Source organism: Aulostomus chinensis, chromosome 10 (assembly GCF_037954235.1).
Source record: "Aulostomus chinensis isolate RoL2024-O1b breed Wild chromosome 10, RoL_Achi_v1.0, whole genome shotgun sequence".
Lineage (NCBI taxonomy): Eukaryota > Metazoa > Chordata > Actinopteri > Syngnathiformes > Aulostomidae > Aulostomus > Aulostomus chinensis.
This window is the reverse complement of record NC_141329.1, coordinates 7,479,539-7,499,696: the sequence shown is the minus strand read 5'-3', so window position 1 is coordinate 7,499,696 and position 20,158 is coordinate 7,479,539. Positions and strand designations below refer to the sequence as shown.

Below are 20,158 nucleotides of genomic sequence, written 5' to 3'. Positions count from 1 at the left end.
GACGATCTTTCTGTAATGTGACTTCAGAGTAAATAGAGCTGAAAATGTTAGCTGATCACTTCGTTACTCTTTTAAAACAATTCAATGGTCAAAAAAGTATTTTCTGGTGATTGTCTCAGTTAATACATTGTGTTTCCCTTTCCTTGTTTAACAGCCCTCACCGAGTCAAATTCTCCCTGTTCCTGCTTGGGTTCTCTCTGGTACTCCAGCTTCCTCCCACAGTCCAAAGACATCAAGAGGGGACGAGGCTGATTGATACTCTAAATTGACTGTAGGTGTGACTGTGAGTGTGAATGGTTGTCTGTCTATGTGCGTTGGCCCTGAGATGGACTGGCGACCTGTCCAGGGTGAACCCCACCTCACACCAGAAAGCAGCTGGGATAGGCTCCAGCCTCCCCATAACCCCTGAAATAGACGAATGGATAATGCATCAATTTTATGACCGTAAACTGCAAACACAATCACACCACAGTTTAAAGCCTGAGTAAAAATGCAAGCGATCCCATTTCCATATGAATATTATCACATATTCTGTGCTATTTCATTAAAAATGTATCTTAACAATATGAAAAAAGGCTGATGTAAAATCATCAGCAATTACTAATTCCTCCCAACACTTGTATATGAACAATAAGAGGAAGGAGAACAAAAACTGATTTACACACTACAGCGATGAGTCAAGACATGTTGAAAAAAAAAAAAAACCTGTGTTTCTTACAAAAAGTACAAGTTTTTGCAACACTTGTCACTGATGGCTCTCTGAGGCATGAAGCCCTTCACAGTAAAAAATAAATGAATGACACATAAAGAATGAAGTGTGATCCTGCAGGTTTTAATTGAATAGCATGAACGCCACAGCATAATCGGATTAATTGATGACCAATGACAATATCTTTTACTATAGGAAAATTATTTTTTTCTTTACTTGGCCTTGAAAATTGGTTCTAAGACAATTCAACTCCTTAGTTAACAAAAAAAAAAGTCCACAGATGCAAAATGCTCGATTGTGCTCTTGTCAGTATCATAGATTTTACAGAAGCTGAAGATCAGGAGTACAATATCACGTTATCTCAAGGTTACTAATGACTCTTTCCCTTTTACAGTGGATTTGAGTTTTAAGGTTGGAACTGGAAATGACATCATACCCGAGTTGGCCGGGTGAAAATTGACGAAATGAGAAAGAATAAAATTTACGGCTCAGATGTGTGTAATATCAGTTGATGACAAGACTTTGTTGCATATAAATGTTGAAGTATTTCATACATGTACAAAACAAGAATCAAACTCTTTTGCAGTCCAGCGTTTTATGTTCCTATTGTCTGCTGTTTGTTTCTGTATTACAGCACCTCCCCCCCAAATTGAATCGTTTCCTGTTGGATAGCTCATATTTAAATTCCTGAAGCTGTTGCTTTTATTGCTTTCCTGTAATTTAGTAGACAAGTCAGCACTTGTGTGTGTGTGTGTGTGTGTGTGTGTGTCTGTGCATGGAAGAAGGTGGAGCTGCTTTTTTGCTCATTTCCTTCCTTAATGCTATTCAGGCTACAGAGTCACAGAACTTAGGAAAAGAAAGTGACAGAAATAGTGAGCCAATGAACTCCTGGCAAAAAGTTCGATAAGAGAGAAAGTTCTCCAGAAATGATATGCATCTTGACGTTCTCACAAGTCGAAACTTTAAAGCGTTACCTACAACAGGGAAGTGAAACCAGACTGGAATGAAATTTGGCCTTGACTGTCACAGTCAGGAATGGATGACTTTTTTGGCATTATTTTTCTCCTAATGTTTGCTGCTGGTGAGTAACATGATTTAGTTTGTGTAACTTTGAGATTTTCATCAAATTCTTCATATCAACCAAGCTGATGTCAGACTTAAAAAAAAAAAAAGTGTTGTTGCATCTGACTGAAAACAATTCAGCATGCCGTGCTTCTGAAGTAATCTTTGAGGAAATACAGTAGCTGTGGTGAGGACTACGTCAAGCTAATAGTAGCATGTGTATTTCATTTAATTTCAGCATGATTTTCTGCACCCACTATATGGTGGGTGCAAGTGGTACTAAACAGCTTCTGATTCTGTGTGGTTCCTTTGTAATAATCTGAACACGTTCAAGGATGACTCAAAATAAAATGCAGACAGTTTGTTCTGGTTTATTTCTTTTAAAACAGATTCACTTCCCCATTGTTTTTCCAGAAATGACCATGTTCTGGGAATAGTTCTGGTTGGAAGTCTTCAATTTATCACCAAAATGTTCTTGCTAAAGTTCTGATAAGCTTCTGAAAACATTCTAAAATTGTTGGTAAAGTCAACAGACAGATAGCGCTTTGTTCAACGTCTCAGGAACATTCTAAACACAAAGATGCACTTAAAATGTTTCGTCTCGTTGATAACATCCTTTACTGTCAATGTTGCATTAAAGCTTTTCTTTTGATATCATCAGAACTTGTGGCTATTGTTAGCCAAAGCTGGGGAACATTTTATGCAACCCTTGGCTCTTTCTCCATTTGTAGGAAAAAAGGCATAAGCACAACACAGTGTATTAAACCAAAGTAAGACTTCAAAGCGGTCACCATTGCATAAAGTGTCTTGTTGCACAAAAATGACCTATTATCTTGTCGTCAGGTTGCTGGGCAGAAGAATGCAGCCGGGGTGTTCTAGCGAAGCGTGAGACATTTAATGCTTCAGCAGGTGGCAGTCTGTCACTGTCCTGTGTGGTTCAGCACTGCGGGGGAGACTGGACAAGCAACTGGATATGGAAAAATTCTTCAAATGACCAGTTGAGGGTTGTCAGTAACAGTGGCAGGTATCATATAACCTCTGAGACGCTATCAGCCAATCAAACCCGGCAATTGTTGACAATTCAAAGACTCAGAAAGACAGATGATGGTTACTATGGATGTAGGGTCTTGTGGGGTCAGGGGCGAAGCGATCAAGGGCATCTGATGTTTGTGAACGTCACAGCAGGTACGTAGAATCCATGAAGGGTGCTGAAATGGCTGTGAGGGGATCTATTTTTGTAACTGTGATGCAAACTAAGCAATTGTTGGAATTTTGAAGGACATATTGAACTGTGACACTAAACATTTAAGATTCGGATGAAACCGGGGCACACAAATCGCTTCCACACCGCTTGTGCACTTCATCTTAAGGATTGGTACTGACAAAGCTGAGAAATGATGAGGCTTGTTGATTGTTTTTTTTCTATTAATATTAAAAAAAAAACTAAAAATATACACCTGAGGTTTGACACCACACTTGATTACAGTCTGTATCTAAGAAACTTAATAGCCTGGCTCTGCTAAACTGCACCTCTGTAATCTGATGTCAGTGAATCATGCTCCAGTTTCATCCTCATTTTTAAATTGGACTGTGTCTCTGCACCTCTGTGTCGTCTCCCAGGTGTTCTGTCCCAGAGGAGTGTGCTTCACCGGGTAATGGTCTGTGCCTCTGCTTGTCTATGTCTTCTAATTTTTCTGGGACTGGCTCGTTGTCTAAGTTCAGGAACAAAGTCTCATCCACCTCCCAGGGCGCAGTTCACACACGCAGCAGCTGAATACAGTGAACAACTAGTTCCAAATCCTCCACCTCGATGTCCGATTCCCCACAAACATGCTACTTCTTCAAACAGAGGTATTCATTTATGAAAATAGTTTGTGTCATCATCAGAACTTCCTATTTACTGTCTTTCGCATTTTTCAGTACCCTACAAGTCCCAGCAGAAGACTGAGGTGGGTGAATATCCTGCCAGCAAACAGGATGCTCTATATGTGCAGTACCCTCTACACTGCTTCCTCCATTTAGCCTTGAATGTCATTTGACCCCTTCCTTCATTAATCATGTCACAGGTGGTATATGCAGACATTTCACAGAATGCACTGAGCCAACAGGCAGTCACAAGAGAGCCTGCGCAGTCCACTATCTATTCATCAGTGAGGTTTTCTTGATGAGGCATTCGACACTCAACATGGACTCACAGAGCCGAGGGATCCCTCACAAGCCCGGGAGCATCTCTGACTATTATTTCATTTCACTGATATTGTGCTGAGCCCGTCTTATGAATGTGATGGATACCAATTCTGCATGAAGGAGACAAAAAAGCAGAAGCTAAAAAGGTAAAAAAGCCTTTTATTAAGGAACCCTCTGAAGAAAATGGTTCCTCTCGTTTGAATCTATTGTTTATACATATATATATATATATATATATGTATATATACTGTATGTTTGTGTGTGTGTGCACGTGTTTATGTCCAACTATCAAAGCAAAGAATCGAAATTGCACTGTGATGTTGTCCCATGTATTTTTTTTCTAAATTAAACATTCATTCTTCTAGCAAAAAAAATGCACTTGTGAAAAATGAGAAACATGCATCAACAAGATTTCTCAAATGATAACATTAAAGTATAAGGTATTTTTATATGCTGTTTTTAATTTTGTAATAAGATATATTACATCACACTTTTATGCCTCTTCAATGTGCGCCTGCCACAGTGACCTTGACCTCTGATGATCAATGATGTCCAAGAGGATGTTTATGCTACATTTGGGGGGGAGAAAAGGTCTTTAGGTGTCCTTGAGGTAATGAGTTCATGTGAGGTGACAGTGACCTTTGACCACCAAATCTTCAGGGTTCATCTTTGAGTCTTAGTGAACATTTGAGACAAATTTGGAGAATCTTCCTTGAAGTTTCAGCGAGATGTTCTGTTTATGTGGGATGACAGTGGCCTTAACCCTTGTTCTTTGACCACCACTTTTTTTTCAGTTCCAGTGGAAATGTGAATGACAATCCCAAATCACAGAGGAAGAAAAAGGAGAAAACCCATTCATGACACAAAATACAACATTTTATTTTCGAATAAATTCTCAATGGCACATTACATAACGAAATATACATATACATATTTTAGTTGTCTTTTAAATTAATATATTTCTTTTCATCATGTTATTTTGTGAATTTGCGTGCTCTGCAGTTACATTTGTACATGATATCAATGCAAAAGAAGTTGTCATTTAATAAATTAAGCTTATTTACAGAGAGAAGGCTGCAGGGCGTTTAGGAGATACCTGCTACAAACTAAATGACATCTGAATATTTCTATCCCTGCTTCCCTTCTTCGAGGTAATCACTGGTCTACAAGAACACATTTATTTTCCCTCCGCAGAAAGATACATCCTGTAAGGATGAAGAAAAAGCTAACTCGTGTCTCTAAAAGCCCACCTAAATTACAAACTGAGTTTTTGTGATTTTGGCGAGCTTCACCTTTCATTTCATGTTACGGATCATCAAACACTATGAAGCAAAGTACATAAACTTTCTTTCAAAGACCTACAAGTTTGGTCACCAACTACTTCCTCTTGCTGTTCTCCTTCCCACTCACAGCTAACTCTAGTTTGTGCAGCACAAGGCGAAATGTTACGGTATACAGTTGAAAACTAGAGTAGACCTGTTGTGCTTTACAATGTACTCCAAGATATTTCATCATGACAACTAACAAAGCATTAAATTAAGATTACAAAAAAGCACTAAGTTCACATTCAGTGTGTTTTTGCCAAAGGTGGTTTGAAGGTTGAGTTAACCTTTTTCAAGTCATCAGTTCACGTACAGTGAAACCCTGGGGACTTTAGAAATGCAGGTAGCTAGCAAGCTTCAATGGGAGGTATCAGGAGGTGAAATGTTTTCCAACATCTATTTTCAGTGAATGTGGGAGTTGATTGGCCCACAACTGTGTGAGAGAGAGAGAGAGAGAGAGAGCGCGAGAGAGAGAGGGAGCTTTTGACAGATTGTAAGACGCAGCTTTGGCTAAAAGAAACTTATGGCAAAATGTGTGTGCAGCATCTCTCACCGTTCACCTATTTTCTCAATAACCAAGCTTACAAGTTCAGTGATTTGAAGTTATTCTGAAATGCTGTTACGTGTGTTGAGCTTACAGTGCAGCAGCAAGCATAGTTACATAAAAGGTTTTGGAAAAATCAAAAATGTTCCCCAGAAAAGCAGGTTGAAATGTAAAGAACAAATCCGACAGTACAGTGGAGACTTGAGATCTCCAAGGATTTGTGACTGAGTCTACATTATATTTCTGCTGCAGATGTACCATCCATGGGCAAAGGCAAAAAATGAAATGTCCAGACATCTGACAGTAGATTTCATGAAGATGCTCATCATTCAGCCAGCTGGATAAAGTCTTATGTTACCGTCGTTCAGTGTCTCGCTAATGCTTGTGAAACAGCTTAGGCAGAGTCTAGCTCGGCCTTCCCTCGCAGGATTAAAGCCACATCAGAAAATTTTACTGCAATGCAAACATTTAACTACTGATATGAAGCAACTTGTAACAGTGGCAAATATTGAATAACATCTGTAGCTAAAGGTTGGTAAAAAGAAGCCCAAACCAACATTTCAGCTGCTTCTCCTCACTATACACTCACAGTATTGTCAGTTATTTTAACATGTGTAGGGAGAATATGGTTCAGTTAGTAATCTTGTAAGTCTATCCTTGGCTTAGGGAGGTGGCTCTACCGTGATGAGTCTTGATGGCGCTATGGTGGTTATCTCTTTCCTTTGCAGCTCCATCAGCCCGTGACTGGCCCTTTGTTGAACAAGTATTTTTTTTACGTGTTTTTTCCAACAAAGCTACTCAGACTGAAAGAGAGAAAACACAGAGACTAGTTTTACACAGCGCTCCAGACACAATGAGATGTAATGATCAAAAACACGTTCTGTTATTGCTTGTGGGACTCCGCAAACTTGCTGCTATTGCAACAAGAAGAAGTTAATCTGCTACTTCACCCAAAAAGTGTATATTCCCTTTCAAGTACTCATAAAGTGGTGTACTGAAATCACAAAGACGTAGATTATCCAGACAATGCACTTGCAAATTTGTAAATTGATTTTCTAGACAGTTTCGTTGTTGTTAGCTCTTAGTTGCCACTAGCTTCAAGCTAAACAACATGGCTGGTCCTTCTGCATTCTGGTGTCACAAAGATGCTCGGCAGAAAAAACAAACAAACAAACAAAACATATCCCTGAAGAGGCAAAATATATTTTTGGAGTGAAGAATGACTTTAAAACTTCTCATTAAGAGCTCACATATTTCATAACACGACAACACGTTTTATGAAAATATTACTCGGAACATAACAACTGTGCTTACCGCTGTGGACGAGTGGCTCATTTTGTCAAAACGGAACTTCAAGCTTGACCTTGGTGACGTCTTATTTTTTCCATCTGCACAAGTATAGATGGCAGCAATGTGAGGAAGGAAGTGGTCACAAGAGGATGAGCCCCCTTAAACAGCCTTACTATCTGTGCATTTACCTGTGGGACTGCGGCACATGATGACGGGGGTACCTGATCCCTGGTTGTCGACACTGAGGGATGGACTGAAGGCAGAGGAGGAAGCGATGGAGGGGTGGCTGGCCTGGGGGGGGTGCAGAAAGTTAACATAAGAAGTGAAGAGGCTCTGTAAATAGAAGAAGTGGTATCATGCTGACTTAAAGATTCCTGTAGCTGGAGGCTCTGAATAGTTAATAGCAAGGACAGCTGGAGGTCGAGTGGAAAGGTTTATAAAGTCAGAAATATGACGAAAGGGCCTATCCAGGAGGACAAAAAAAATGCTAATTTTACATGTAGTTCTGGTCATGTGTCACAGCCTGGCCTTCCATAATCACCATGACAACTATAACAATGCACTGCAAGTAAAATGCTCAGGGATTTCATTTTTACTCACACAACACTAACAAGCAGTCAACTTATCAGCTATGTAGGTTAACCTCAGGGACACTACACAAGTTACATTTTTTCATAAAAAGAGGTATATCTTACTGTTTTTAAGTTGTTGGAATGAGTCTTTTAACAAAAGAAACTGTAGTCTACTTGATTACTTACAGTCCAAAAAAGCATTTCCCACTTCTATACTCTGTGCCTTTCGTCCCTCCATTCCTCTCCTTTGCCGAGCAGGGGAGTTGATATAGTATTATTGTGTGAGCTTCTCCTGAACTGACTACTGTACTCACAGTCTCCAGCTCTTCCAGAGCTTCTGTCTCTCCAGTGGTGCTACTGAAGCTACTGGTGCTGGATGAAGAACGAGAGATGTTCGGTCTGCTGCTGCCACCGCTGCACTCCTTCAGCTTGACAAACGGCCTGAGAGAGAAAAATGCACGTTGAAAAAAGTCAGGAAGAATTTCTACTTTCAAGTATTGCTTCTTTTTTCTTTTTTTTTTTTCTAAATGTGTCTTATTTAAATCATGACCAAAGGAGCAGCTTTACTCAGCTTGAGCCTGCCAGAACTGAGATAACCACACAGAAACCCCGGTCTCACCTCTCTTTGCTGGGGCAGATCTCAGGTGAACTGGGATTGGAGGATGTCTCTGACCTCACGTCCTGGGACAGAGGGCAGATATCTGTAGGCTTTTGGTCACTGCAGACAGAGAGACATAAATACTTCCAGGACATCGACTAGCATGAAAATATAGGAAGTGCTTGTGTCTGAGAACTGATCTCCAACCTGCGAGTGTGTTTGTCCGTTGGGCTTTCTGTGCTGGAGTGGAGGCGAGGGAAGAGCCCTGAGCGTCGTTTCACCGGGCTCTTCAAGGAAGACTTGGCTGACAAGACAGGAGGCTGTGAATGATCCATAAAATATGAGGCTTCTCCTTTAGAAAGTGACACACTCTCAATAATCAATTCAGAAGAAATAATGATTCCATTCAGATGGCATAAGATCATTGTATGAACTAACCTGTAGAAACAGACACAATCTAACTTTTTGTTTAAAATTCCATCCTACAGAGCCAAGAAAGGGACATGGAAAGACAAAATTGATGGTCTAAACAAAAATCTCTGAAATAATTTGGCAAAATCCTGCAAAATTAAAAGTTCAGTATTGTTAGTTTTCAACCATCATTTTTTTCCCTTTCCTCATTTCCCTTTCCTCAAGGGCTCCGTACCACCTTCTTCCCTATCCCCCCTCCATTTACTCACAGTGAATGTGCTCTTAGTACACTCGCTGGTGCTCTGTGGCAGTCCCCCTCCACTCAAGCTGGCAGGGACCCCACCTCCTACACCAGGGCTCCTGTGACGGTGAGACCCCACCATGGTCTCCATCGAGTGACTCCTGACACGCATGGCTCTCTGGAGGAGGGAGAGGAAACAGAAAACAAGTAAAGAGGAGGAGGAGACAGAGGGAGGGAAACAGTGTATTGAAGGCAGAGAAGGTGATGGGAAAGCATTCATGGAGGGACAGAAAGGCTATTGAGGGTCAAATGTGGACGACCGGGAGAAGGTGCACACAACAACCACCAGAGGGTGCAACTCTCCTCAACAGAAGCCTACTGGATACAAGCGTGTTCTCTGGATGACTATCATAACTTATACTATAGTTCATAGTTACATGAGTCAATAAAGCACTACGGTTTTTAACTACTGGTGTGTGTGATAGACTCTAAGCTTCCAGTTTAAGATGGTTGATTTAAAAGATGTTTTCACAGGATTGGGAAAGCATTGACACAAAAAGAGCCCCATATTAAAGATGTTTATTACTTATGTTGCAATTTCTGCTGTATTCACATTAATGTAGACAGATAATACACAGCCACTGCCAGAGCAGCGATGAGAACAGCGCCCCCTTGGAATGACTCCAGGAACTGAAAACTAGTTGTCCTTAATGCCTGTATTTAAAAAAAAAGGTAAAAGAACCAAACCATCACACATACATACACAGATGGAAATACACACTGTTGTGGTTTGTCAACATCAGTGAAACGTGAATGATGAAGATTTTAATACCCTTGTGTTTGGAGGAAGGTGTTCGAATATAGAGGTGACTGCATCCATTTTTACACACATGCAATATTAACAGACATGCCTACACACAAACAAACGCACACACCCTCTTGAAGTATAAGGTCAATATATTTAAGCATAGAGAAAAGCAGCAGCAACAGCATTTCTGATGTTTTAACACCTGTGACATTTAGTTGACCTACAACATCAAAGAAGGCGTTCTGTTATAATGGTGATTAAATAAAGGTCACACAACTGAGACACTACGTTGCTTCTACTTTTATCAGTGTTCATTTTCACCTTGAAGGATTCTAGCAGACCACCGTGTCCCCCGTTCTCCAGCTTGTCCTCGTCACCTGTTTGGCCAAGACCCAGCGTGGCTTGGCTTTGTCTGTGAAGCTCATCGTGGAGGTTGTCCAGCAGCGCAGCTCGCGTTCGCCCCTGGAGTGAAATCACACGCACATAACTCGTGTCGGAAAGAACGATGGGCAATTGAAGGAATGTTGGGGCGTTTCAGCGTGTGTTTGAGTGTGTCACCTCTAATTTGGCAAATTTGTCAGACTTGTAGCAGGCGTTTTCAGCATTGATCAGCTTTGTCAGCAGGAAATCTCGAAACTCCGGGCCCTGCAGAGAGCATGTGAGAGGGAGGTGATGAACAAGCCCAGAGGGGACCTTCATCACAATGGCACAGATTACTTCTATTACACTGAAAAAAAGTGTGTCTGGACATGTTATCCAAAGCTGGTTCAAATTCTCAGCTCTTTTTTCTCTTTGTGACAATTTTTCCAAATCAAGCATATATTATGGTTAATGTCACAATGACAGGTGAAGAGGAGAGGGAGACTTTTTTTTTTTTTAATGCATTAAAATCTGTCTGCAGGCATCCACCCACCAGCACCCCTGGAGCTCTATAATTATCGCCTAGATTGTTTAAAGGTTTCAATAACACAAGTGTGAAAGCAATATTGCAAGGTTTTTCAAGGAATTATGAACTGGACAGCCTTTTAAGAAGAAGACATCTTTTCATCTGCATGCCAGAAAAAAAGCACATTTCTCAAACTAGATCATATTCATGTCTCCATTTTGAAATTCAATTTTTAAAAAAAGGACTCTTCATCTCACCCTCTTGAAGACAGCTGGGTTTGGGAGCGGGGGTCCAAAGGGTGGGACGTCCTCCCTCGCAGTAACAGACACCTGTGGACATAAAGGGGATAAGGGTTACAGATCATTAGCATTTATTTGGGTGCAGGTTTCATGCTGAGAGGATGAAAAAGAGCCAGAGGAAAGCTTTTAAGTGATGAAGGATTAATCGCCAGTTTTATTGTACAAATGTTCATCCCATTATGCGCACAATTTATTGCGTGCCCATTATTATTGTTGTTTTTATAACGACAATAACTTTATATGCATAACCCAAAGCACAGTTTTGAGGGGTTATGCAATAAAAACAGAGCAAAAAAAGACAACAACCTAAAAGCCCTAAAATAATGAAATTTTGAACATACAGTTGTTAAAATAAACAGCATAAAAGCTTTGCTTTTTTTTTTCATGTGATGCTTGATTTCTTCAGCCACGTTGTCATGGGTGATTGCAAAGGTACAATCAGCTTTGTGTCTCAGTCTGGACCTCAGGAAAAGAAGGGATGCAGGACTCCGAATGGAAATTGAGCAATTGGAGATCTGATAAAGGATTGGGGCGAGGCTTCTCAGGGGCTTGTAAGTCATCAATATTATCTTGAAATCAATTCCAAAAGCCAAAGGTTGTCAGAGTTAGGAAAGGATCATCTTTGAACCGGGTTTACACCTGGAGAGTTTTGGAGACATGCAGGATGGATGTTCTAATGATGTCTGGGGCGTCAGCTGCCAGGGATAGTGGCAGGTTGTACATTTTGGAACTGTATGTTGAAAAAACTATAAATAAGTCCATACACTGGTCAGGTTAGTACCTTGTAAGTTGTGTTCTCTGTACATGGGTTCTCCACCTGCACCAGGACATAAGCATGCAGGAAGTTGGAGGCGATCATGTCTGGAACAAAAGGTGTGGCCTCTTCCTGGAACACTGCTGCCACGATGTCATTTCCTATGTGTCTTTTCCTCTGAAGCTGAGGAAACAGAAAAGCAAACATAACCTATCACTTAATAAATCCGTTGCTTGTTGATACTTTCAAAATAAGGGCACAAGTCATTCATCTTCTATCACAAGGTTTTTGAAAGCATGGATGGTGAGATGAGTTCTGAGATGTAGAACGATTATCAATAGTTTTGTTTTTTAGCATTAATTGTTATGAAATGCAGAACATAGTTATATTTGAATAAATATGTGTATGTTTTGATGACCTTAGGGAGACTTGAGTCCACAGTCTCTTTATTTTGAAGGTTGGGGGCTGAAGTGTTTAGGAACTGTTCTAGCACACTAAATGCAAAAGTGATGTATTTGTTTACGAAGCATTGATACATCTTTGGCGAAAAAGGTGAAACAGAAAGGTGAGAATGTCATAGCAATTATTAATAACCATACCTGACCAGTCTGATATGGATATTTTTAAATCATTCAGCTGGTGCCATGAGAAGTAATGATAAGAAGGCAGTGTTGAAAGGCTGGTACCTGCTGGACATCTCCCTCCGTGAAGGGAAGCTTGGTTGACACATGGAACATAATCTCTCTTTGTCTGAAGACAGTGTAGACAGATTCAGACCCTGTCTGTCCATGTGACACGTCTAGACCACCACGGAACCTGTTTCGATATCAAAGGTAAATCATGTTCACTGTGGCCGACGGCCTTCAACGAGAAGATAACGTTTCTTGTCGTGTATTTTTTATGCAAATTCAAGTTTTCATCATGCATAACAAGCAGTGATTACCCAGAATCTGTCTGACAACACAGTTCATCCTGATGACACATTGAAGCAAAAACAGCAGGAAAACATTCTTGATGTACTTAAATTGTGCTCTTCTGCTCGAAAACATTCCACAGACAAACCTCTTATACCTGCGCTACGGTCACGTGATCACATAAACTGGTTTGTCTGCTTCTCTGTTATCAGGACCAAACATTGTGGTTGGATTTGGATGAAACGATCACTAAGATACTAGGGATCTGCCGTCTGAGTGCCCCCTAGTTTTGAGTTTGATATGACTTTTTTTAAGCACTTTATTCCCTTCCTTTCTCTTATTGAGGTGGTCTATACTTGGGGCGATCACTACTATGACCTTTTCACAGTGTAAGTGTCGTGGCTCACAATTCCCTGCCTCAACAACATCACTCCATGGGTGGTGGGTACTTTAGTCAAAACATGAAAAAAAACAAACTGTCTTTTTTTGGTAGAAACGAACATTGAAATTGACAGCAGAAGATGGGAGATCGAGCACTGCTGATTTAGAGTAACATGTTTCACAACTTTAACACAACATTTTTCCTGAACTGAACTATTCAGACCTTAACTGTATTTCAAACACTATTTTCAACAGTAAAATTAATTTAAAGATGCTGTTGTCACTAAATAAATCAATTTTTTTTTTTAAACTAACAACATGAGATGAAACGATAGGGTTGCATATAGTTTCATTAGGCATTTTGCTCCCTGTGTGCTGCCACCTGACATTAACAGTCCAACACAATCACCTTAAGTGTTTCTATGAGTTGGGGTTGGTTGGATTCTAGCTTCTCACCCTTTAAAATCCTGAAGTTCGATGGTGTCTCCCAGAGTACTGAGAAACTCCTTGAAGGCAGGAGTTTCTTCATTGTTCCCAAACAACTCTTCCTCCGATGTCTGAACAGATGAGGGGTTAAAAAAAAGCATACAGGGTCAGAAAGTACAGAAGAATTAACAGCACAGAACAGGGATAAAGATAAGGACTGAAGGGGAGTTGGAATTGAATAAAATGAGAATAGAAATCTTACCTGTCCAAACTTCTGGTAGATGACACCAAATTTGAAGGTGTTGTTGACCTCGTGTTCATCATAAGACACCACCAACTGAGATCCCTGTACATGAAGAAAAATTATGACACTCCTCGACTTCTCACTGTAGTTTAGAAAGCATGCTCTCCAAGGCAGGTTTTTTTTGGCTCCTATTACATAAGGCCAACATGAGACAAACTCTAACAGCCCCCAGTGAGGGCAATGATCTTGTCGCAGCCTCTCGCAGACTGAGACACAGATGGTTTGTTTCCCTCCCTGAGGCACTGGCTGAAAGCATGCTCCATCACACTCCTCCACCAGGCACAAAGGAAAAGGGAATGCATCCATCGTGTTGGATCATCAATCGTCTTTGAATAATGTTCTCACTTAACAGGACAGATGTTGGGGGGGGGGGGCTTTATGAGGGATAAAATGAGAAAGTTCCATGTTGAAAACTTAATGAAGGCTGGGACAGGAGGGAAACACCGGCAAATGTAGCGTCCTAGGCCTTAAATTACTGGTATACCTTTTACGGAGTCACAGCAGAGCTATTTTTAATCGTGCATCAGCCCTATCAGCAAATTTGTCTCTAGAAGGTTACGTAGACAGGACAAGGTAACTTGCAATGTAAAAATGTATAATTAACAAGCTATGGTCAAACTCACCCTTGGGTACAAGACTGGGTTGAACTTCAGTCCTGTGGCATCATCACACAGAAGCTGAAAAATAAAGATCGCATTAGCAGGGGGGGTGGGGTGGGGGTGGGGGTGTCCATGGTGGCACTGGCTACATCCCATATGTTCGCCAGCCAAAATTTCAGTTGCTGTTGCTCAGGGGATTTGAATTTTTTTTCTATTTAAAATATGAATTCCATTCATTATTTCATATCCACGAGCGATAAGTGTTGCCAGAATGGGGGGTAGTTTTCCACCCATGCCGGCTCTTTTTGATCCTGTTAGGCTGGAAAACATCACTGGATGCTACACAATTCCCATACATTTGTGTATACATTTACATATTGACCTTATTTTTTGATTAATTGCGTTTTTGCCAACCTTGACAAATCAGGAATTCCCCTAAAGTAGCCTTGGCTACCTCATATATCTTCATATATATCTACTGCACAATTTGATTTCAAATAGATATGACATTCCTTACTAAATCTGGATTCACTGTGCTGTTCATTTCTATTCAAGAGTTAAGATTTCGTTATAGATGAGAATGCATTAAGAGTTCATCGGAGTTCAAACCCAAGTTTCACTAGACAGGTCCACTCTGACAGAATCTGATCTGTAATGAGATCTAAAGCACACAATAATAGTTTAAGCTCTTCCTAGAACTGTATGTTCCTGACCTTGCCACTTCAGATCATATAATAATTTGGTAAATGTACCTCCTTGGTTTATAATAAACAGTAAATAATCCCCTCCTATCTGAATGAACCACTCAATAAAATGTGAGGGAAACATTGACCAACTCATTAAAGTATGATGATTGAGCTGCTTAAAGGATATTTGTTTTGATTACAAGCCAGCAAGCTGTGTATATTTAGGGAGAAGATGTACATGACTAGAATGTTTTTACAATATTATCTTCCATCATACCTTTGCAATCTGAGGTACACTTGGCAGGTGGTTAATGCCCGCTAAAGAGATCCTGTCATGGATGGTTTTGATCCTTGACCTGCAACAGGATGACAAGAGAAACCCTCTTGTAGTGCTCAGATGCTCATTCCACGCAGCTGCGAAATCTTTTTCGGCGACTGATGCTTTTTTCTTTTTTTTTAGAAACACTGCTGACCGGATAAGTTTAAGGAAAAGCTATGAAGTTCAATGTTTTATCAGCACTTTATTGAATAGAAAAAAACAACAACAACAACAAAAACAGAAACTGCAAAAGAGACAGCATTCTAGCGAAAGGCTGATTACTCGGCTAATTCAGGATAGAGGTCAAAAACCCATTTATGTCTGCTCAAGCCACATTCCCCTCTGCACGGTCAATACATGGAGGGCAAAGCAAAACACATCCAAAACATAATGTACAACACAAATTAGAGAGAGGGCATCCTCTGTTTGTAGGGTAGTGGTGATGGAACATTAAATCACATAAGAAGAGGACAAAGCAGGAGCAGGGGAGAGGAAAAAAAAAGAATTTAGGGCCTGTGCACACCAAAGCTTTTTTTACCAACTGAAAATGCCAGGCAGTCTCTTGAAAGTGCCCAGCCAGATGTGTTTGTGAGCCTTTGGAGGTGCAGCATTTGGTTGCGCTATAATACCAAATGCCAGTGGTCGTAAAAACAATCTTCCCACAAGGTACTTGCTCTCATCTTTGCTCTGGTAGAGAGAAGACAGACCCGCCAGTTTGTGTAGATTTAGGAGATTTTGTGGGCAAGGAAACTTGACAAGGCTGTTCTAGGTCTTCTCTGCTTTCACTGTTTTTAGTAGTCAAGTAGGGTGGTGCAGTAATAAGTCCTAAACCGTGGAAATAAATGAGTATTGTTGAACATCTGGTTCTCTTGTCTCAAAGTCAATGGGATTTTTGAGTGGATTTTCAGTGAAATGCCTGAAATATGGTCCATGGATAACACTAGATATTTATTAACGGCATGGCATGATTTTCTCGTACCTGAGCATGATGCGTAAGAACTCTTGTCCCTCAGCCTCCTCATGTTTCAGAGACATGATGAGGTTTCCTATGCTGCTGCCAGTGCAGTAGTAGTTCATGTGTTCCTGGAAGAAGGAGACAGGGTGGGGAGTGAGAGAGAATTCTTGGTGGACACTGACGCAGCACTTGATTCCTGAGAAAGTTTACGTTTACATGCAAAATGAAAGGGGACACTAAGAGACAAGAGAACATCGCTAACGTTCCCGAGGTAAGCACTGATGTAGGAAGTAATGATGAAATGTGGGCATTCTGCTCAATTTATCATGCAACTCATCATCTTAATGATTTACATTATACGGTCTTGTCCTCACAATGTTACAGAGTTCTCACATTTATGTCCCCAAAATATGAGAAATACCTGATTCAAATTCACACTGACCTTGCCCAGGAAATGTTTGCGGTAGGCCCGGGCTGTGCTGTTACACTCCAAGCGGTAACTGTGTCCCTCACCAGGACTCATGCCCTCTCCTCCATCTTCTTCTTCACAAAAGCTGGACTCTGAAGAGGACGGGGTCCCAGCTGGTGCCTCCACATCCTCAATCCAGTAGCCTCCAAACTGTGGAAGAATTACCTGGGGATATGGACCACCTTTCTCCAGGACCTTGGACAGTGGGGCAGGAGGTAGAAAAAACAAATGGGACTCACTTTTCACGATCTATCTATTGTTGGAAACACTTAGCTGAAGGTTACACATGGGAAGGGTGTGTGTATCGAGTGTATTATGTGAATGAGATGACTCACATCTTCTATCCGTGGGTAGGGGATATAGTCATCCTGTAAAACAGTGAAGGCACACGTCATTACAAAGACATTTTAATCTACAGTATGTCAACTTGGCTGACTTTTGCCACAAGGATACAGCTGGAAACAATTCCACAGACAGACACAAAAAGGGCAACATAACATTTAATGGCAAATGGAGATTTAGGTGATGATGCAACGACCTGAAATGCACAGTCATCTGCAAACATCATCCCTTGATGATGTCAGAGCTTTGTGACAGGTTTTTATTTTGAGCCACTGGGGTTAAGAGTGAAGTCTTTTCGGGAGTCTGCTCGCGTAGCACAACTCTGGTATATGACCTCTAAATTTTGCTGAGGCCCATCTGCCACTGATTTGCATTCTGCAGCAGCGTCGGACACTGGCAGGCCAGAGAGGATCAATTGACAGTTGGAGTTCATTCAAACAATAATCAATCAGATTAGTAAGCTAATGATTTTAAATTAGAAAGCTCTGAGGAGGAATTTTTTGAAAAGTGCAAACAAAGACAGTTTTCATAGGCAGACACAAAAACTAGGGAAGAAATCATGATGAAGTGAGAAAGAACACGCAGAGAAACTTAACACAAACTGATGTGTGAGTGTGTGTCTGCTGTCTAGTCACACCTTCCATTTTTTGGTCTCTTCAGCTTTTGGGAGCTGATTAGTGTCCGTACGCAGCGTTAGGATGGAAAAGGACAGGGGTCAAAAAGGTTGAAATATTTGTGCATCCTAAACAGTCTTTTTTGTCCACATTTTCTTATTTCTTTTGAAAAACTGGTTGAGTCATACATTTCCCTCCACACACACACACACACACACACACACACACACACACACACACACACACACACACACACACACACACAAATAGACAGCCACCCTCTCAGTCTTAGTTTACAGCTTCCAGACATCACAAGCATCTTTCTGGTGTTTGTACAGTACAGTGTCTCCTTTTGCTAAGACACAGAAGCACAAAACTGAAGTGTTTACAGATTTGAAATGCCTGTCTGGTGGAGGAAACTTGCAAATTAGAGTAGAGAGGATCAGCTTGTCTCGATGAGAACACAAGTGACAAATTAAAGGCAAATGTGCATGTGTGTCATCACAAGCATCACCGTCTAATGCTACCAATCATACCAAGAAAGTGGTACAAACAAACACACACACATAGGCACAGTTCTCAGTTTAGTCTGTAAAGGTGTGTGTTGATAAGCAGCTGTTCCAGTCACAGGGGAGTCATCAGAAATGAGACTGATCACAAAGGCTTCAATATTCATTCAGAGACAAAGATGATTAGAGGACAGAGAAGATGAAGGCGGGAGAGTAGGGAAAAGGGATAAAGTTAGGAGAGGGAGGATAAAGGAAAAGAAAATATGGGGATCAGAAATGTGACCTTCATCAGCGCCATCTAGAAGGCGGTATTGAAGCAGACGTTGAGCTGTTCCAAATGCTGAGTTATAGGTGGCAAGAGAGGAGAGGTCGATGCGAGGACATTTCAGGAAAGATTGATGAGGTGTATGTTTATGTGTGTGTGTGTGTGTGTGTGTGTGCGCACGTGCGCAAGAGAGACACTTTCATCACAAGCCTGCATTGACTATCAACCACCAATCACGCTTCCCAAATTACTCTACGCTGTCCTCAGTCACCCTGTCCTGCTGCATCTCCCAGCGCCTCTCTGCGACTGTGTCATTAAAGGAAAAAAATCAAGACGAGAAGAACAGTCACTATATCTTTATATACACACGAGTACTTTGTCTAAAAACTAATGTCCTCATGTGGGGGATCACTCCAGTTTATGGGAAACAAACAAGAATATTTACTGTAGCAAGGTGTGTGTGTGTGTGTGTGTGTGTGTGTGTGTGTGTGTGTGTGTGTGTGTGTGCTTGTGTGTGTGTGTGGGGGGGGGCTATATAAACTAAGGAACCCATCATCTGTGGGGGTAACATGGTACAAAGTAACTTCTGGGCTCATCCTCTTCCACCATGGGGAATAAATCCCTGGACCAACTTTGATAATATGGTACTGCTGCTAAATTCAATAATCACATGGTAGTTTAACAGTTACAAAATAATTTTCATTAAGTTCTTCAAGTACTTGCAAAATGCAGACGTTTGCAAGCTCAACACCTGCTTGACTTCAGTTCACACTGGGGGGAACATGATATCTGATGAGCCTCATTCTCACAGCTACATTTTTCATTCTTTGAAAGTTCTCTTTAGAGCCAACTTTAGTCTGAACTTGGTGGCAATAAGCCTTCAGTATTTTGGGATCTACCAATTTCCCCACTGTGGGACGAATAAAGAGTTATCCTATCTTATCTTATCTCTTCGGATATGTGGGCATATATGACATTGTCTAGGAACTTGGAACTGGGAATTGTGACGATGCGTATCAGATACTGCAGAGTAAGGAAAAAATAAAAGAAGTGCTGTAATGCAGAACTTTTAAACAGTAATGTGTATTGTATTTTTATTAACACGGTGAAGAAATGATAACAAACATCTGCAAATTCGCAAATTATTTACTCGCGAGGTATTTCTTTTTGTTTTCCTAAAATATCATAAGATGTCCACACGAGGCAGCGACAGCATGATTTTTGTGTTTCAGCACCCGCAGCACTTAAGATAAGGGAATGAACATGGTTAAATACTGGAGAAGGTCAACAGAAGCACAAGCCCAGACATTTTTATGTGATTAAGACAGAACAAGCAAACAAATCTAAAAACTTGTCCCAAAGGATTTTTGTAACAAACCAAATCACGAAGGACTCAACACTCCTCCTATTATATGACCTGTCATCATCCTGGTTTCCTGTTCAATTTTAATATCAGTATATTATCATATTTTCTATGGAAGAGAATTTGCTTTATTGATACCAGATGTGCTTGACACAGAGGAATTCTCTTCATCAGGACATCAATGTTGGTTTTGTTCAGATTCTTTTATAGTCACATGCATACAACCTGTCCGAGTCCGGTCTGGAGAGGTACTAGAGCCTGCACACTCTTTTCAGGGTAATTTAATGAGATGTTCTTGTGGGCTGGGCCATTAAAAATTGCTTTCCTTT

The 20,158-nt window shown here is 40.8% G+C and overlaps 2 protein-coding genes across 4 annotated transcripts in view; one reads left to right on the top strand and one right to left on the bottom strand.

Moving 5' to 3' along the window:
* Nucleotides 1–1,415: 1,415 nt before the first annotated feature.
* On the top strand, nucleotides 1,416–5,517 carry LOC147254249 (uncharacterized). Its single transcript, XM_086215849.1, has 5 exons — nucleotides 1,416–1,790; nucleotides 2,615–2,956; nucleotides 3,392–3,622; nucleotides 3,692–3,720; nucleotides 3,838–5,517. Exons 1-5 carry the CDS (start codon nucleotides 1,745–1,747, stop codon nucleotides 3,934–3,936), a joined length of 747 nt encoding a protein of 248 aa, XP_086071975.1. The 5' UTR covers nucleotides 1,416–1,744; the 3' UTR covers nucleotides 3,937–5,517.
* Nucleotides 4,821–20,158, bottom strand: part of rap1gap2a (RAP1 GTPase activating protein 2a) — a 41,543-nt gene continuing 26,205 nt past the window's right edge. Inside the window, exons 4-22 of one of the 3 annotated variants that reach the window (XM_086215846.1) lie at nucleotides 17,716–17,748; nucleotides 17,072–17,104; nucleotides 16,710–16,931; nucleotides 16,292–16,395; nucleotides 15,271–15,349; nucleotides 14,332–14,385; nucleotides 13,667–13,750; nucleotides 13,435–13,535; nucleotides 12,370–12,499; nucleotides 11,711–11,866; nucleotides 10,888–10,959; nucleotides 10,303–10,389; nucleotides 10,066–10,206; nucleotides 8,965–9,114; nucleotides 8,492–8,604; nucleotides 8,306–8,404; nucleotides 8,001–8,127; nucleotides 7,303–7,405; nucleotides 4,821–7,212 (exon numbers count right to left, since the gene is read on the bottom strand). In XM_086215846.1, coding sequence (XP_086071972.1) covers nucleotides 7,100–7,212; nucleotides 7,303–7,405; nucleotides 8,001–8,127; nucleotides 8,306–8,404; nucleotides 8,492–8,604; nucleotides 8,965–9,114; nucleotides 10,066–10,206; nucleotides 10,303–10,389; nucleotides 10,888–10,959; nucleotides 11,711–11,866; nucleotides 12,370–12,499; nucleotides 13,435–13,535; nucleotides 13,667–13,750; nucleotides 14,332–14,385; nucleotides 15,271–15,349; nucleotides 16,292–16,395; nucleotides 16,710–16,931; nucleotides 17,072–17,104; nucleotides 17,716–17,748 — 2,001 coding nt within the window. In that variant the 3' untranslated portion in view covers nucleotides 4,821–7,099. Of the gene's footprint in view, nucleotides 7,213–7,302; nucleotides 7,406–8,000; nucleotides 8,128–8,305; nucleotides 8,405–8,491; nucleotides 8,605–8,964; nucleotides 9,115–10,065; nucleotides 10,207–10,302; nucleotides 10,390–10,887; nucleotides 10,960–11,710; nucleotides 11,867–12,369; nucleotides 12,500–13,434; nucleotides 13,536–13,666; nucleotides 13,751–14,331; nucleotides 14,386–15,270; nucleotides 15,350–16,291; nucleotides 16,396–16,709; nucleotides 16,932–17,071; nucleotides 17,105–17,715; nucleotides 17,749–20,158 lie in introns of those variants that run through there. The other 2 variants (XM_086215848.1, XR_015118137.1) reach the window with 2 other exon arrangements.

Excerpts from the sequence above, each read along its gene's own strand:
- LOC147254249 (XM_086215849.1), top strand. The coding sequence starts at position 1,745 with ATGGATGACTTTTTTGGCATTATTTTTCTCCTAATGTTTGCTGCTG. Across the intron at positions 1,791-2,614 it reads TCTCCTAATGTTTGCTGCTG|GTTGCTGGGCAGAAGAATGC; the intron begins GTGAGTAACATG and ends TCTTGTCGTCAG. Across the intron at positions 3,623-3,691 it reads TGCTACTTCTTCAAACAGAG|TACCCTACAAGTCCCAGCAG; the intron begins GTATTCATTTAT and ends CGCATTTTTCAG.